Source organism: Perissodus microlepis, chromosome 23, assembly GCF_051167445.1.
Source record: "Perissodus microlepis isolate ML-2025 ecotype Zambia chromosome 23, ASM5116744v1, whole genome shotgun sequence".
NCBI classification, from domain to species: Eukaryota; Metazoa; Chordata; class Actinopteri; order Cichliformes; family Cichlidae; genus Perissodus; species Perissodus microlepis.
The window spans coordinates 14,327,629-14,346,269 of record NC_140482.1 but is presented as its reverse complement, the minus strand read 5'-3'; the positions used below and the strand labels follow the sequence as shown (position 1 = coordinate 14,346,269).

General features: G+C 40.9%; 1 protein-coding gene across 6 annotated transcripts in view; it reads left to right on the top strand.

Moving 5' to 3' along the window:
• The first annotated feature begins 465 nt into the window (after nucleotides 1–465).
• The window catches only part of LOC146361046 (dedicator of cytokinesis protein 9-like), a 54,109-nt gene continuing 35,933 nt past the window's right edge, over nucleotides 466–18,641 (top strand). For 2 of the 6 annotated variants that reach the window (XM_084922084.1, XM_084922083.1), the window contains exon 1: nucleotides 466–865. In XM_084922084.1, coding sequence (XP_084778210.1) covers nucleotides 752–865 — 114 coding nt within the window. In that variant the 5' untranslated portion in view covers nucleotides 466–751. Of the gene's footprint in view, nucleotides 866–8,804; nucleotides 9,379–14,342; nucleotides 17,704–18,641 lie in introns of those variants that run through there. The other 4 variants (XM_084922081.1, XM_084922080.1, XM_084922082.1 and 1 more) reach the window with 2 other exon arrangements.

Sequence of the window (18,641 nt, the reverse complement as noted above, 5' to 3'; positions counted from 1 at the left end):
ATAATCTCAAAAATCAAGTTTTCCTATATATATTTTCCTATATAGTCCTTTTATGAATATATAAAACAAATAACCCTAATTGCAATGGAAAACACTGACGCTTTTAATATTGGAAAGAGACAGAAAACACTTAAACCTCACATCATCTATACCACGGAAAAACATTAGAACTTTTCCCGTTTCAAGGGTAGTTAATATGGGCCAGAGCTCAACTCAAGGGCTCTGATTTCCGAGGCTCCCTTTTCACAGCGGGTAGCTCGTCGTGTTTAATTTTGTAGAGTTTTACAAATTTCCTTCCTGACTCAAGTCCACAGGCCATATGTATTTCCCACTGGAATCGAACCACCTGACAGCAGCTTTCACTATCGTATGAGGAAACAATTACACTATGGAGTCACAGAACTTGGCACATGATGGCTGAAAAAGCTCTGTCCTAATAATTAAAGGAGGCGTGTCTGTTTGCGAAAGGGACCTCAGCTGCCGGGACGACACGCCGCAGGATTTTGGATGTTGCTCTCTGGTCGCTGTTGACTGGGGACGCAGTCGCCAGGTATCCTGGGCTACACTGTCCGCTAGCGTTAAGTTTACGAAAAGCATGACGACAGAATAAAACTGCACGATTCTGCGCTTAGGCAAGTCGGACATCCCGGAGCGCAGAGTATCTGCGTTTTGCAGCGACAGCTTGTAAACAACCTCGCACACCGTGTGCTCGTCGCGGGACCTGTCTGTCTGATGAAAGGTGGGCTATACTATGGCTGCTGCGCCACTGGAGGCGAGGAAGTTTACCCGGGGTCTCAACAAACCGGGAACCGCCGCAGAGCTGAGGCAGAGCGTCTCCGAGGCTGTCAGGACGTCAGTGTTGATGGTAAGAGAAAGGCTCTTACCAAGGCAAGTGAATGAACATATTTGACCCACTGTGTATCATGCAGTGTACCTTTGGAGTAGTTTGCTTCGTTCTTGCTACAGAGGAGAATTTGTTTGGTGCAAAGTTCAGTGCCTTGCTCAAAGGCAGTACTTCTAAAGCATGGCGTGTTTTACTGTATCAAAAACATCCACAACTTTTTGTTGTTGTTGTTATGTTCAAACTGCCAATTTCTGGTGCATATACTTTACACTCGCCACGACCTACTGTTTTCCCGAAGAGGTTGCCAGGTAACTGAAACATACACCAGCTCTAACGTAATGAAGGCTAAACACACCATTCATACACATTCTGTCATCTGACCCGCACAGTTTCATCTTTTAACTAGACAATGGCCAAACGGCCACACAATGACAAAGGTAACAAAATATGCCTGTCTTATTTACAGTATGAAGGAAGATTATTCTGCACTTGTGTGCTCTGTGGCACATGTAATAGTAAAACAAACAAATAAAAAATGTATCATTCTTGACCAGCTCATCAGGATAGTTAAAAACACTGCAGTGGGGTTTTCACATGCAACTATGTCTATGTAAAGAGTGGAAACAAGGAGAAATAAAACAGCTCTGTTTAAGAGTAACGTGCTCCACCGGTGCCTGTAAAGCTCACAAATTGTTGCATGACTGTCATGTCATAAATTCTTGTCATCGTCAGACTCAGAAAACAGTGCACCCAACCAAGGACTGTCCAACACATAACCCCTTAAGCCACAGAATCTTTTGTTTTTAAAGCATGGATTAGATTAATATTTATGTCATATTTATTTTTGTCATATTTTAAATGTTAAGCTTCAAAGATATTGGTAGGCTGAGTTTACTACCTTTACCTCCCCCTTGCTTTAATTTATTATATTAAGCTAACTGATTTATCATTTAGACTTCTGTCAAGCCCTTATATCTTGTTTTCTGTTTCTCTCTTTGCAAATTTAAATATTAAATAAAAGTTAAGATGAATAACTACAAACATGTATATATCTAAATTTAGTAATATCCTTCTACGATTTTTCACAGGTAAAAATAGGATTAGTGAAAATAGTTAGCAGAAGCCAGGAAAGATATCTTTTCAGTTGTTAATTTAAGTTAAAAACTCTGGTCCAGCAAAAATGAGGTTGGCTGGTGTTGGACTGTGGTTGCTTGGTGGTTTAATCAACAAGGATACAGGATTGAGAAAAACACAGGAAGTGTTTGGTAGATGGGCATGGGCTGCTGTACATACAGCTCTTCAACTTACATAAAAACAATCCATTATGTAGTGTTAGTCTTCATTTCTGTTATGTCACAGTAGACTATTAATTCTGTCTTAGGCCAGTGTGTGGCGTGGCATAATGGATACTGAATCAAATCTCTGGGTTGTGTTTAATAATGGATGAGATGATGGCTATTTTTAAACTTGCCCTCTTTCTCTTCCGTAATGTGGTGTCACATTAAGCACCCGCGGGGCCATCAATTATGAATACCCGCAGGTGCAATAAATCGTCTAAATTCAAGAGTGAGGCCAGTTCTTGGAACAAGTGCTCGTACACACGCTGTAGTTATTGCAGGCGTGGTTGGCTCTCAGCTATACCTTAGTAAACAAAGTGGAGGCCAAGCAGTAGAGCACTAAGGAAAGCCTATGGCATTTTAATAATGACTTTCAACAGTGGGAAATGTTTACTTAGACATTTTATACATCATTCTGCCATTTCCCTGCCTTGCCTTTACCCACTTCTTCATACTCATGCCCAGTTAAATTCTGTCTTTGTCTTTTAATATTTTAGGTTCTTTGTTAATGTGCCTGAATAATTCAATTCAATAAAAATTCAATTCAATAAAACTTTATTGATCCTGAAGGTTGACCCCGAAGGAAATTGGGTTAAGGCTGCCGACCTTTGCCAGCGCCACACATTTACAGGGGCCTAACCTCGTGGCCCCTGTAAATGTGTGAAAGTGAGAGACACTAACCATATAATGTGCATCCTGATACCTTAATATCACCTCCCATTTTCAGTGGAACCGTGGAACCACTTAAGAGTCAATTCCACTCCAGAGGATTTGGTCTGATTAGAGCATTAAAAAACTGGCAGAGATAAGCTGCAGATTTGCAGATGCTTTAGCACTGCTGACCTATATCTGTGATGGTGCCGGCCGTTTGGTTGTCTGCTGGTTTTTGTGGTCCTGAGTTGCTATGACTGATCGCTGAGCCTAGGCCTTTTCAAACCATGTGGTTTCCATGCTTTCTTTATTTAGGCTGCCTCATGCTCTGTGTCATTACCACCCTTACAGTGGAGTAAACACCGTGGTCAGTCTGGTGTAGAGGAGACTGCAGGAGAAACATTATTTCTTTTTTATTCGTTGTAAGAAAACAACAAAAGTCAACATCACTGTAATCTGAAATTCCAACATCATGACATGATTTTGACATTTTGCCAACCAAACCAAACCAGACAGGCCACTGATCCTTTTAATGCCTGCAGGCTCACAAATGAAGAAGCTGCTTCTTGTTTGAACGCCACGTCATGTTTTTTGGATTGTCTCTGCATGTTTTTGCCGTGTTTTTATTTCTGCTGCATGGCCTGCAGCTGTAATTTAAGTGAGTGTATAGGAGAGGCTTCAACTTGTTGCAAAATGTTTTGTGTGTTTTGAGGTTGCTGTTTTGTTCATTGGAGGTTTTTTACCTCAGATTTTGCAGGAAGCATTTATTGCATTTCAACTAAAGAGTCTTTTGCAGAGCTCAACAAATCTTAATTATTCTGTGAACAAATGAAACAAGATTAAGATAATCCCAAATTAAGATTTCTTCTTTGTTTAGCCAGATTTTCCTGCCATCGTGATTGGGAAAGCCATTGTAGAGCTAAAAATGATAATTACTCATGAAAAGTTTTATCTTTTATATGTAAAATTGTAAATAGTTACACTTTATAAGTATGATATTTCATGTAATTTTATGTATTTGTTGTCTGAACTGGATCGTTATAAATTGTTTGATGTTGTTGTTAAATTTCTTATTTATTGTTTTTGTCTGACCTGCCAGGTCAAGTGTGACACGTAGACTTTTGGCTAACTCTGGCATACTGACACTGATGTTCATTAACATGCACTGTCTCTTTTAAATAAATACTTTCAAATAACCATCATGAAAAAAAAACCCAGTGGCTATTTCAATCAGCTGTGTAGTCACTTGTGCCTGCAAAAAATGGGCAGTGACCAGAAAATATTTTATCTGACCCAGATGACACAATTGCATATCCAGTTCTGTGGAACATGTGCAAAAATAGGTTTTTGATGTGGAAAACATTCATGGCCTCTTTGGTTGCTTGAGGATCCTGACATGTGAAAGTTGGACAAAAGCGATACAATTAGAAAACTTGAAGCCTACTTAGATTGAAACAAAAAACAGCAACAGTGTGCTAATTTTAAAGCTACTAAAAGTCTATCCGAACATGTTTGGGTTTTTGTTTTTTGTTTTTTTTAAAATAAAAACGTTCTTCTGCAGGGTTCATGTGGACCCTGTTTCACTCTGTCAGTACCTGCAGGTCCTCATTACCCAAATCACAGTGGAGTGCATTCATTACTTTTAGCCTAAATTTAGGTCCATGATGAAACTTTTGGCCTCTGTGCCTGAGATGAAGAGAGGAAGCACAGTAACACTCAAAGAACAATGGGAACATGACCTGAGCCCTTCACATTTCAATGAGACTGTCCTTGGACCATTGGCTGGACTGGTCGTTGGGCATACTGGGAATTTGTCCGGTGGGCCGATGGTAATTTTTCGTTTTTATGCGCTGATTTTTTTTGTTGTTGTGTTTTTTTCCCGTAACGGTGTAAACAATGAAAGGTGGCGGATTGGCCAGATGCTGGCAGATGTGTAAAAATAACTCAATTGTTTGGTGGTGGCTATGGCGGAGCTTCCACAGATTCTGTAAAATTAGAAAGTGGTGGAGGCCAGCAGGTGGATGAGGGAAAGGGGAGGCAGCTTCTGCTACTTCAATCACGAAACTGATCAATGATCAGCTGATTGATTGGCTTTTCTGTCACAAGTCCCGTCTGTCTTGTTTGTTTATCGCCCACTTTGCGCCAGAAAGAGGAAACCAGTGGCAGCAGCATGTTTAAGCTTGATCAGCTGTTGTTAGAATTGATTTAATATTAATTTCTAGTATCAGCTGATGTTTGCTGGTCTTGATATCGGTTTGGATATCTGGTGAGAGGGAAACATGAAGATGAAACCAGGAGATGTCCTTACTGAATCATCAGAGCTGAACAGGTGATGGAGAAACACGTTTACCTTTTAGGTGACATGAATTAGTTGAAGGGAAGTTATGAACTGTTTCTGAGAGACAAATAACACCAGGATCCTTTTTTACTTAGCTGACATCTGGTAACTGTGTAGGGGCGGCTCTAGCAAAGTTTTGCCAGGAGGGCAGGTAGGGCATTAACAGGGAAAGGGGGGCACAAAGAAATACTTTTCTTTCTTATTCTCATTTAAAACGTCTAGCAAATAATTATCTGAACCTTACAACCAAAGTTTTCATCTGATGTAAAATGTATAGAAATCCATTATTGTCCATAGTCATTTTTTTTCAGGGTCCCAACATAATTTCTTCAGAAGTAAGTAGGCTATGTATATGATGCCAGTATTTTCCCACATTTTCTAGATACTGTACCAGTACTGTGTAAAATGCCATCAAAAAGTCAATTACGTTTTATTCTTTCTCACCTGTCTTTCTGTCTCCTTTCACTTTTTAAAGGTTGCCATGTTAGAAAAAGTATTTTGCCCTGCCATGATGTTAATTGATGTGGTAAATAAATAGTTCGTGAAAATATCACTAAATCTGTCATTTATTATTTTTAATATTCAGTAATGGTCATGTGTCACCTCTAGTCTTCTCTGTCTTAATGTCAGGTTTCCACCATGTGTTGTAGATAGTTCAGGAGGTTAACTCGACCAAGCAGTCTTTGGGTTTTGGCTAAGTACTGTTTAGAATACCAGAATATGGAGTGTAGGTTTAAGTTTTAGAGTGATACATATATACCAACAAGACAGTGTACATCACTGTCACAACGACGTTTGTTTTCATTCAAAGGCTTTATGGTTTTTCCTATAATACCTGGTGGGCCGGTCTGTAGTCAAAATGCCTAGGCTGATTTTTTGTCCCAGTCCAGCCCTGCTTGGACCCTAGGGTCCCTCTGCGGGGTACCCATAACCTCAACTAACTTAAAAGTACCTGTGTTTTATTGTTTGTATTCATTTAACGAGAGCCATATCATGGATGGATAATCATATAATATCCTTATTATTTTGTACCGTATTTACCATATTATCTTCCTGATTTTGCCTGTCAGCCTATAGTCTTACCCCATTAAAATGGAAAAATTCCATTCCTCTTTTCATCCTAGGTGGTTAAGAGATGCTGTGTGTAATTGAACTGATTAAATCAAATCAAACCACATTAGTGAAACCATTCGTTTGCTTGCTCACACTGGGCAGTGTTACAGTGTTTGGGCAAAGCTTTTAGTGACCATATATCTGGAGCTTTTTTGTTGTTTTGTTTTGTTTCATAGAAAGCTTTTTCAGAATGTATTCAGGTTAGAAGTGTCTCCTGGCTTTTTCCAGCAAGTTATTGGGGTTGTTGCACTGTTAGTATCAGCCTCTGGGAGGCAGCATTGGTCCATGTCTCCTGGCATTACAGGCTTCAAGTTACTTTAGAATAAAGACTTAGGATGTGCACATGAGAAAAGCATAATGTTTGCTTTGCTGACTGAGGGCGATTTTCCTATTTTTGTTTTGCAGTCTGCTTTACAACACATGGAAAAAGATCAAAAAAATATTTGTATTTATTGAAAGGGAAACTCAAATTAATATATACATGCAGGTTATTATCCTTACTTCTAAAGGAAGCTTTCAAAAGTGAAAACAGAATGCCTGTTGCGAGTGATTTGAGAATTTAGTAGCAAAAATATCCTGCAGAATAGAGAATTAATGTCAACTGTGGAGCTCTGCTGTGCAGGTCTAAAGACCATTTTATCGTTTTTCAGTTCATTATTTTGTTTAGTTTTTGCTCTATAGCTTTATAGAATTTAATGCTCATAGATGTTATTTTCCACCACAACTGACTGTTTTCAATTCAGTCTGAATGTATTTATATAGCAGGATTATAAAGCAGTGGAACAACGATCCCCTCACTGTGCTTGAAGTAGAAATGAAACAGTAAATTTATAAAGGCTGATTACACCATTGAGGCTGGCTCTCAAAAACTGACATAACTAACATAAACTAATGGAAATCTTACTAATAAGACAACCAATAACTACAATAACTGCTGTTACAGCAGTTATTTATTTTGGGAAAAAAGGGACACTAAAACTAAAAATCAGTTTAAGGGGGTCACATTTGTGCTGCCTCTGGCTGTAACAGTGGGTTGAACCAGCTTTCACCTGACTCAAACAGACTCTTCTCCACATGGCCCTTATTTTTAAAGTGCTTTACAAACACAAACATTATGGCTAACAGGTGGATTTTCCTGTGTCAGTGCAGTTAGTTAAACAACGTACAACCACTTACTGCTTCAGAAAGTAGACAGTATAGCCTTGATTTTAACATAAAACTTATTGTTGCAGCACAAAAGTGGTCCCCTTAAACAGATTTTTTTAGTTTACTCTCTTTATATTCCCCTGAGTTATTGGTTCTGTTGCTAGTTTAAGTCTATTGACAGCGACCAACCAATCGGTGACGTAAGGTTCCATACTGACAGAAGATGGTGCTAAACACGTTTTTAAAACTTTAAGTACTTATTTCTTAAATCCAGCTTCACAGACAGAGTTACCTCTATGTCAGTTTTTGAGATCAGGCCTCAATGGTATAAATTAGCCTTTACCTTTTCTTGAAGGTAGATCATTACCAGGACAACGCTGGCTTGTGAGAGCCTAAGATCCTAAGATTTCCAAGGTGTACAGTAGACCTAGAAGCTCCTTTTGTAAGAATAAAGTTGAGGTTCCAGTAACCGACACTACTATATGAGATTCTCTCAAAAGTCTTAACTGTATGTGTGTATTTTTACAATTATCCTCATGCATACACTAGTTTAATAGAAAAAAAAATTGATTGCAGTACACGTGAATTTATTTAAATAACTTCATTCAGTATCTTACTGGATACTGGGCAGAATTCGAACTTGTGACTCCCGCTTCAAAGGTATGTACTCTTACTACTACACTATCCAGCTGCCATAAATAATTTGTGTCAGAAGTGGGATTCAAACCCATGTCTCCAGGGGAGACTGCGACATCCTGACAATTATGTATATCTCCTATCAGAATCAGATGCGTTACCCATGTGTTACCCATTGTGCTACATCATCCACTTAAAAGTAGGTGAGTATGTCAACCACTGATCAAATATTTACACCAGCAACCACAGAGAAGATGAAGAATATACATTTAAATTGTTGTAAATAAACACACCTGTATATTTTATAGCTTGTTCTATGACGCAGTAGGACAGCGACCAGTAAATAACAGTAAAAGTAATACCAGGCTTGTGTTAGTGACCATGTGACTGCCACACAAGATCAAGGGAAGTTAAGTCATTCCTTTTAAGACTAAATGACATCAAAGATTACTGCATCTGCTGTAATTCCAGTGTCAGTGGGAAAAAGAATATCAAGCGAGAGGGGGAAAGAGAAAGAGTAAAACGTTGTTTGCAGGAGGTGATTTATGTGTGGGTGAGTCTGTGTTTGCATTTTTGTTAGTAGTAGTCTGCTTGTACTGTTGACAAAGCATGCAGAGTCAGATAAATGACTAAGCTGCATGACTGTAGGTTGGGGGTGGGGGGCTGCTGAGAGAGCGAGAAGGAGTGGGTGGGGCGGGGGAGTGACAAGAATGAGTGAGATACGAGGTTGACAAAAGGGGGAAAGAGAAGGGGGAGAGAGAGGGAGAAGGAAAGAGCAACTGAGCATCCTCATCCCCCAGCAGAAGGAAGAGGAGGCTGTTAGTCAACGCCCTGCTCTGACTGAAAGAGCAGCTCAGCAGCCTCATGCCGTTCATCCCCACTGAGCAGCAAACAGAAGGATGCCACTCAGCAGCCTGACCCTTAGGCTGAGATTTGCTGGATTTGCTTTTCAAAATGGTGAATGTGTTTCAAATGGAATGATTGGGAATCCTTATAAGCTACGGGGGATCATCTGATACCTGTCAGTTCATCTGCAACAGGACTTTGTGGGAAAGAGGTCAAGTTTGAGAGACAAAGTTGGGGCTGCTGTATCTGTGTGTCGCAAAAATTCAGCTTTTCCTGCATGGTGGCTGTGAGCATCTGGGAGCACCATGGGATGCACCACCAGCGTGGTTCTCTTGGAGGTGCTGCGTTCCATCCTTGAGAGAAACTGTGGCTACATCAAGGGGGAGGTGGAGCTGGTGGTTCTGGAGGAGCAAGTGGAAACATCAAGTCTAAGGGGATCTCAACTGTGGATTCCCACCAGCACACTGGTAACTACCACTAAATATTAGTCTTGTGTTTAGGTATATTTTCCAAGAAGTCAGTAACACGGTCAGCATATTAACCATCATCAAATAAAAAGCAAATTGATAGTTAAACTGCACTTAATACTTATTTATCAGTAACTAATAACAACACAATAATTAATGTTTACTAATTGGTTAATAACTGGCCAGTAAATAATCTGTCCAGTGTAGTTGGGTGAAAAATGTTTGATCTGCTGAATTTTAAGTTTGCTCACTTACAAAGAAATAAACAGTCTATTTTTTATGATAGTTTCATTTTAATGGACAGGAACAGAATATCAATCAAAACCCTGAAAAAAAAACCCCACATTACCAAAGAGCTCTCAAAGGATGTCAGGGACAAGATTATAGACAAGCACAAGGCTGGAATTCTGGAATTTGGCTACAAGACCATCAGAAAAAAAGTGTGATGAAAAGATCACAGCTGTTGGTGCAATTATTTGAAAATGGGAATGGAATCAAAATAGCCATCATTTGATGATCATGAGAAAGGTGGTGCATTAGCCCAAAACTATAACATTACTAAGTACTAAGGATTAAGGATGACATCACTGCATTGAGAGGCCAGTGGATGCGGCCATTTACTGTGAAATCTTGTGCGAGAACTTCCGTTCCTCAACTAGGACACTGAAGATGGGTCATTGATGTGTCGTCCAGCATGATAATGACCCAAAACATACCACCAATACAGTCTTTCTATAACAGAAGTCAAATATTCTCCAGAAAGTTCTTCCCGTATCTGTTGCAGAGGTTCCCATAAATGTGTGGCACTTGTAGGTTGCTTTGCTTTCACTCTTCTGTCCAGTTCATCCCAAACCATCTCAATGGGGTTTAAGTCTGGAGACTGTTTTTAAGCTTACCATCTTGTTCTTTTTTCCTGAGGTAGTTCTGGCATAGCTCAGACTTATGTTTTGGGTTATTATTTTGCTGTAGGATGAACCCCTGACCAACTAAGCGCATACCAGAGGGACCACCATTGCGTGGTGCTGCAGAATGCTGTGGTAGCCAGGCTCTCCAGTGTATCCTTTGAAAACCATGGATCTTCATGTGATAACCCCAGCTAGTTGCAGGAGCATTGACTGAATACTTCTGTCCTTGGGACTTGGATAAAGCTGGGGTAGCCTACACACTAACTGAGCATAGCTTAACCACCCCGAAGTTGGTGTTAGCCTAACTTCAAGTCAGCAGACAACAGAACTAGCTAGTTCAACTTGGCAGAGGTGTTTTAAGAGGGCAAGAACTGACAGATGACTGTGATGACAGGGGTGTATATGTGCAGGCAGGTCCCAGGTGTCATTGCAGATCCATCCATCCATCCATCTTCTTCCGCTTTATCCAGGAGCAGCCTAAGCAGAGAAGCCCAGACCTCCCTCTCCCTAGCCACCTCCTCTAGCTTATCTGGGGGAACACCAAGGCGTTCCCAGGCCAGCCGAGAGATATAATCTCTCCAGCGTGTCCTGGGTCTGCCCCGGGGCCTCCTCCCGGTGGGACATGCCCGGAACACCTCACCCAGAAGGTGCCCAGGAGGCATCCTTGTCAGATGCCCGAACCACCTCAGCTGGCTCCTTTCGATGTGGAGGAGCAGCGGCTCTACTCTAAACCTCCCGGATTGCTGAACTTCTCACCCTATCTCTAAGGGAGAGGCCAGCCACCCTTCGGAGGAAGCTCATTTCCGCCGCTTATGTCCGCAATCTCGTTCTTTCGGTCACTACCCACAGCTCGTGGCCATAGGTGAGGGTAGGGACGTAGATCGACCGGTAAATTGAGAGCTTCGCTTTTACACTCAGCTCTCTCTTCACCACGATGGACCGGTGCAGCGTCTGCATCACTGCGGCCGCAGAACCAATCCATCTGTCGATCTCCGGCTCCCTTCTCCCATCACTTGCGAACAAGACCCCGAGATACTTGAACTCCTCCACTTGTGGCAGGAACTCATCCCCGACCCGGAGTGGACACTCCACCCTTTTCCGGCTGAGAACCATGGCCTCAGATTTGGAGGTGCTGATCCTCATTCCCGCTACTTCATACTCGGCTGTGAACTGTTCCAATGTGAGCTGGAGGCCATCACCCGATGAAGCCAACAGAACCACATCATCCGCGAAAAGCAGAGATCAGTTTCTGAGGCCACTGAAGTCATAGCCCTCCGCCACTTGGCTGCGCCTAGAAATCCTGTCCATAAAAATTATGAACAGAAGTGGTGACAAAGGGCAGCCCTGGCGGAGCCCATCACCCACCGGGAACAAGTCCGACTTATTGCCGGCAATGCGAACCAAGCTCTTGCAATGGTTGTATAGGGATCGAATGGCCCGTAGCAATGGGCCAGACACCCCATACTCCCGTAGCACCTCCCACAGGACACCCCAAGGGACACGGTCGAATGCCTTCTCCAAGTCCACAAAACACATGTAGACTGGTTGGGCAAACTCCCATGCGCCCTCAAGTATCCTTGAGAGGATAAAGAGCTGGTCCAGTGTTCCGCGACCAGGACGAAAACCGCATTGTTCCTCCTGTATCTGAGGTTTGACTAGCGGACGAACTCTGGTTAGTCATTGCAGATCATCTGCATTAAAAGCTTGAACAGATTTTTCTTCACCCACAACATGCGGAGGCATTATATGCCATACTATATGTGTTGTAACAAGTGAATTGACTGAAAGGACACCTAAGAGCTACATCTCAGACTCATTTATCATGCTAACTCAATTAGTATAGTCAATATTAATGTTCAATTAGAAGACGACTCAATAAAAAAAATCAATAAATACAAACAGAAGCTGGAACTAAGAACTGAAGACTCAAAATACAAAGGAAATCTAATATATATAAATAATAGAATCAGAATATAAAAAATAACTAAAAACCAAACAGAGAATACCTTATAGTAAAAGAGAATTCAAATTCCAAAAAACTCAGAACACTGGGTCCCAGACCTAGGACCTGAAATAGCTTTGCAAGTTTGCACAATGTCCTCTGGACAGACAAGACCAATAATGCACAGTGCCACTTAAAGAAAATCAAACAAAACATAACTGCACAAACATTGAGTCACATTAAGCCCAGCTTTAGTTTTCGTGTGATGCAGAATACCCAGCATCTTATTATTACCCCCTTATCTTATTAGGTTACAGATTGAAGACTGAATGAAACTCAGCTACTAGTTTAATTTAACCTCATTCTGAATTGTTGTTGACTGTTATAGACAGTGGCAAAATGTGTTTTAAATCTGTGTATGACATATAAGATCAGTCTGAAAGGGAAGTTTCACTTCTTTTCAGTCAACACCCTCACACTTTGACTCCCCAGGCTAACTGTAGCTCTCAAACATTATGTCAATCTGGCCTTATGCAATACTCCACAGACTCTTGTGATGTGCTGTGTCTTTATATGTATATGTTTGTGTGTGCGCACATGTGCATGTGTGTGCGTGTATATATACTCCCCTCAGGAACTTTGTGAAAGGCTCATATGTCGTAATTGGTTCAAGCTGAATAAAAGCAAGTGGACACTATCCCACTCCACCTCCTCCTCCTCTGCTTTTTCTATGATTTTTTTTTACAGGCTCTTACGCAGATGGGCCTATAAACTGATTTGCAATCCCTTCAAACACACATTCAGAGCCAAAGTCACTTGTGGTGTGACTGTTATGGTATCCGTGATACCCTGTGGAAGTGTATGAGAGTGCTCCAGAGATGTGGGTGAATGAAGCAGAATGACCTCAGTGCAGCCAGTCTATTGACAAGGGGCTGATTATTATACTGAGCTGGCGTCACTGTCACTGCAGCCTCCGTAGGATGACAGGGACACAGCAGTCAGCAGTGCATAAGACCAAAGGACAGCCAAGTCTCTAACATGCATTAGATTCAGTGTACAGTAAATGTTTTACCTCAAACTCTCCTGTTGAAGACAGTTGTTTTGCCCATTTTGCTTCACCTAAGCTTCGAGGTTTAAAGGGAAACATCAGAATCCAGTGTTTTCAATATGGGTCAAAACTAAGTAAATGCCAACTAGATGAGTTCTTACTTCTGTTTAAAACTTTGAGCTATACATTATATAATTTGTTTTGGTCAACATTAGTTTTAAGTCTTCATCCTATGTGTATTATACTTGCTGTTGTTTATTTTAAAGGCTTTCACATGCATTGCCTGTTTTGCTACCTCTATTTGTCTTTTTGTTATCAGTACAGCTGCTTTTTAAAAAGTCGCCTGCTAGGTGGGCTTTCAGGTCACTCTATATTACAGTTTCTGCAGCTTTTGTGGTAGGAGCCTACCTACTTTCCACTGGGACTGTCTTTCTGTTTGTCTGTCTTCATAGATATTTCATTGTGTCTTCATACGTGAATGAAAATAACTTGCAAAGCATTGTAAGCCAAAAGTTTTGTTCCCACTCAGTTCATAAAGTTTCTGTTTTCATAGTCAAGCTTGCCAAGTCCTTGTTTAGAGTGTTGACATGCTAACATTTGGTAATAGAAATATCAGTAGTTTATAAATAAACTCAAATATTCAAGTATAGTATTATAAATGTGTCCAATTTATGGTGGTAAGTTTTTAGGATTTGAGGCAGCTCAATGCTTGCGTACAACAAACCAGCCGTTAACCAGTCCCTTGTTCACATCTTTTTGAGTTAAAGTAGATGTTAAATATTCTTAGCATTTCTTCAGTGGGAGTGCAAGTGACTTCAAACATACTGTTCCCATAAACTTACAGGAGCAGCCTCACAAGAAACAATGCAGCTAGCTTAGCAGCGTCATACCAGAATGTCACCAGTCTTCCCCCTGGTGGTATTGGGGAAAATTACTACGTGTGCAAAAATTGGTGTATCCGGTCGTTAAGTGATGACGTGACGAATCCTACTTCCGGGCCTAAAGTAGTCTGCGTTTAATATGGCTTTTGTGTTGTTAACATGTTTAATGTTTTGTATTTTCTTCTATTTAATCTCAAAAAGCTCCTAAAACAGTCAGTGATCACTGTTGACCTCCCTCGGCTTTTATTACCGCTAATCATTTATTTAAGGTCAGTTTTTAAAACCTTAGGATGTAACTACAGCCCAGCCCGTGCAGCAGTATATGAATGACTAACCTCGTATTGTGGATGGATTATCTCAGTTGTTCTCCTGGCTGAAGTTTGGTCCTTTTACAGCATCCTGCCATGCGATTACATTTGTACCTGACCACCGAGAACACTCACGTTAACTTTTATCGAGTGGAAAAAAAGTTAGCTTGTTTATATTATGCTAACATAGCTGTGTCGCTAGCCGTCACGTAGCACATCATTATATACCAGCTAGCCAAACTTCAGTAACCCTACAAACGTCACTGCTGTTTTCTGTCTTCATTTATGTTGGAAGTGATAACAGAGCTGTACGTTTTAATTTGTTTCCAAAACCCCGCAGTCAGGGCATGCTATATTGTGTTTAGATAGAAGCTAGCGAGCTAACTTCCTGCTAACTTCTAACTCCGTTAAATGTCATTAATTCCGTTTTCATGGATGCCTGGATGTTAAACTCAATTGTTATACCTGGTAGAGCAGAACGCTGATCATTTTATTAAAGATGAAAAACTTTAGACAGTTTTTCAACTCTCAGTAATGCCATAGTGATCGTTTGATATATGGACCTGCAGCGGAGTTTAGGCCCAGACACGGCTAGTGACGTCAGACTTAACGACCGGATTCATTGAAAGCTGTCTGGCAGGTGTAATAAAAGTTTAGAAAAAAAAAAGCTTTTCTTAAGCCAGTGAAAAAATAGCACCTATATTGTTACAGAGTTTACTGTTGCTGACTTCCAACTGGATGAACAGCCCTCTTCAAAGTCACCCCAATTACCCCCCTCTTTACAGCCCAAGTTGTTCGTAGTGTATTTAAAAGTAGAATCGGAGGCAGAGCCTTCAGTTTTCAGGCCCCTCTTCTGTGGAACCAGCTTCCGGTTTGGATTCGGGAGACAGACACTATCTCTGCTTTTAAGATTAGGTTTCACACTTTCCTTTTCGCTAAAGCTTATAGTTAGGGCTGGATCAGGTGACCCTGAATCCTCCCTTAGTTATGCTGCAGTAGGTGTAGGCTGCTGGGGGATTCCTATGATGCATTGAGTATTTCTTCTTCAGTCACCTTTCTCACTCACTATGTGTTAATAGACCTCTCTGCATTGAGTCATACTTGTTATTAATCTCTGTCTCTCTTCCACAGCATGTCTTTTATCCTGTCTTCCTTCTCTCTCCCCAACCGGTTGCAGCAGATGGCCCCGCCCCTCCCTGAGCCTGTTTCTGCCAGAGGTGTCTTCCTGTTAAAAGGGAGTGCTCATAGGGGTTATATGATTGTTGTTTTTCTTCTCTGTATGTATTATTGTAGGGTATGCCTTACAATATAAAGCGCCTTGAGGCGACTGTTTTTGTGATGTGGCGCTGTATACATAAAATTGAATTGAAAGTTACCCTCCCTATATTTCTGCACAACCACCCTAATTGATATAAACCAGTGTATGAACCACATTTAACTAAAATCCTTCCAGCAGTTACTTGCTCTTTTGCTGATGGTTTTTGCTGGACCATAATGAAGCTCTTCTGCACCACACCTTATTGTATAATAAATGGTGCACTTTTCCGTTGTTTTTAGAGGAAATAATTTCTCTGCATGCTACATTTCAGCAAGTCTCTTTGAAGCTTGTACAGTTAAAAGAAGTTATGCAAATGATCAAAGGAAACTGCAGCACAAAAAAGTCTCACACGCTCACACAACTCACACACGCTTGCCTGCCTGTGTGCTACATTTTGTTAGGAGCGATGGATCTGAAACTGCAGTGGAGAAATGATGGCCTTTGAAGTCATTCTGACCCATGGCATGTCATCTCCACGCTGTGATGTCCCACCTCCCCCTCTTACAGTCTGTGTGCACTAGGGAGCCATAAATTCACACCTCATGGAGATAATTGGATGAGTTATTAACTGTGTGTGTGTGACTCAGTAAGACTCCATGGCTCATAAACAGCAGTGTGTTTTGGAGTTGTGTGAATTATAGCTTAATGGAGAAAAGAAAGCCTCCAAAATAAAGGATTTGCATAAATTTAGCAAAAGTAATTCCCCACTGAAAACTTTAAATGTCATCTTTCTGAAACACAGCCTTCGATGGAAAACTGAGCTGAGCTGAGGCGCCTCTGTTGCTTAAAGATTAAAGGCAAGTGGTTGTCCTCAGAGAGAGTGATGACTGTATGGATAAGCAAGAGGCAACTCAAAGTGTTCCTGAAGCAGCAGGAGAGCGTGTGCTGTATCTGAGACCCGGATAAGGGGGAAGTGTGTTTTTAGTAGACCCTGCTGTGGGTGCCTGCTGCAGTGGATACAGCACAAGAACAGTTCAAAGCAGAGCAAAACAGCGACGGGGAGTAGAACTTTCTCAATGCAGACTGTTGAAATACCGTAACTGTGACCATTGACCGTGTTTTCATATCAACAGTAGCTTTAGTGTTTTGGAACCAATGTAGGATCCATCTGTAAAATTAAAGCTTGTAGCTTTTATGTGTTCACATCATGAACAAAGTAATTCAGATGCCTCCTTTGAGGTGTTGATCAACCAAACAAATGACAAGCCAACTTTATTTTCTGGCATTTCAAATATGAACCTCAATGACCTCAGTATTATTGAAGTGCACTACAGTATAAGAAGGACGGACAAACAATTTAGAATAAATGGTAAGGTCTATAAAGTAATGGTTTGCTGTACAATGCATTTTGATAGCATTGTCTTTTGAGACGAGTGTTTAGGAATTTACTGCACCTTATTTTAAAGAGTTAGCCTTTTAAGTGTGTTCGAAATGAAAGTAAGTATAGTATATCTGAGTTATTGCTTCTTTTTTCCTACCTTTTTAGCTGGGTTCAGTTTTCAGCTTAGTAGTAGGTGGGGCCGGCGAGTATTTGTGCCTCTTCCGAATGTTTAATGGGGATGTAATTATATTCCCCTCCTACTCACACAAATCACATACTGTACATACAAATGCACACACACACACACACACACACACACAGCTGTGAGCCCCTCCCACCCTCACAGACTGGAATAGAGAACGGGAGAGAGAAGCTGAGTATAGAGGGAATGTCACTGGACCCCGGCAATACTCTCACAGACTAAAGGCAGTAGCCCAGTGACAGAATCGTATATCTGGCTATAGGCACAGACAAGACTGATCGCCATGCAGGGACGGGCAGGAAAAACACCCAGAAAGGAGATGGTGATAGAGTCTCCACAGCAGTACAAGAGCCTGGCTGAGATTGAGGCAGAGGTGGAGGCAGGGTCACAGGTAGCAACGGTGAGTTGCACTTATGCCATATTTCAGAAATAAATCACAAGTTGTTTTTTTTTATCTGGAAATTTCTTGCTAAATGGAAGAGATGTGATTGTTACTTTTTAGTGCATAGATTCTTTTTAACAGCTACTTTGAAGATTTTTTTTAAAGGCATTTGAAGGAAATTGGAAATAGTAGGTCACACCTCTCCAGGGGGTTGAATGTCAATCTTTTTTAGGATATGAAGCACTTGTGAGTCCTTTTTTTCATGAACTGTTCCTGTGCCTTAGCGAGTTTGAGAAGTTAAATGCAGAGTTGATAGAGAGCTCATTTGTTGAAGAAAATAGTAAAAAGCACCATAGCCTGGGAATGAATTACTTGAAAGTCACACAGTTCACAGCCGCTTGCTGTTATCTTCGATCTCACTGGCAAACATTCAGTTGGAAATTTGAACTGAAGTTTTTTTGCTTGTCATGCTGTTATAGATCCAAGGGACTAAGAGCTATTTGCACTGTATCATCAAAAGTATTGGTTGGATTAATGTAAATGTAATTCTGTGAGCAGACATTTGTTTATTTTTCTAATGTATTCACTGGATTCAGACAAAGAGGCTTATCCAAATAGTTTGAATCATGTGTACTTCTAGTGGTCACTTTGAAACCAGAAATCTCAGTTTACAGTTTTACAGCTATTAGTGACAGCTCAACGCTTTTTAGACATGTAACTGAGCAGTTTAGGAACTGAAATGATGTTGAATCAGTTCCTAACTGCTCTCAATACTAGTTTAATCCATACTAAAGCAGGTGCATAGCTATGCTGGGCAGTCAGTGTTTTTGTCAAATACGGATGGATAAAAAAAATTCTGAATGAATCAGTCGAAAAATGACAAATGCAGATCCTTCCACACTGGTAAACTGCATTTTACAATTTAGCACTTAACATCCAGTCGTGCTCTGAGCAGA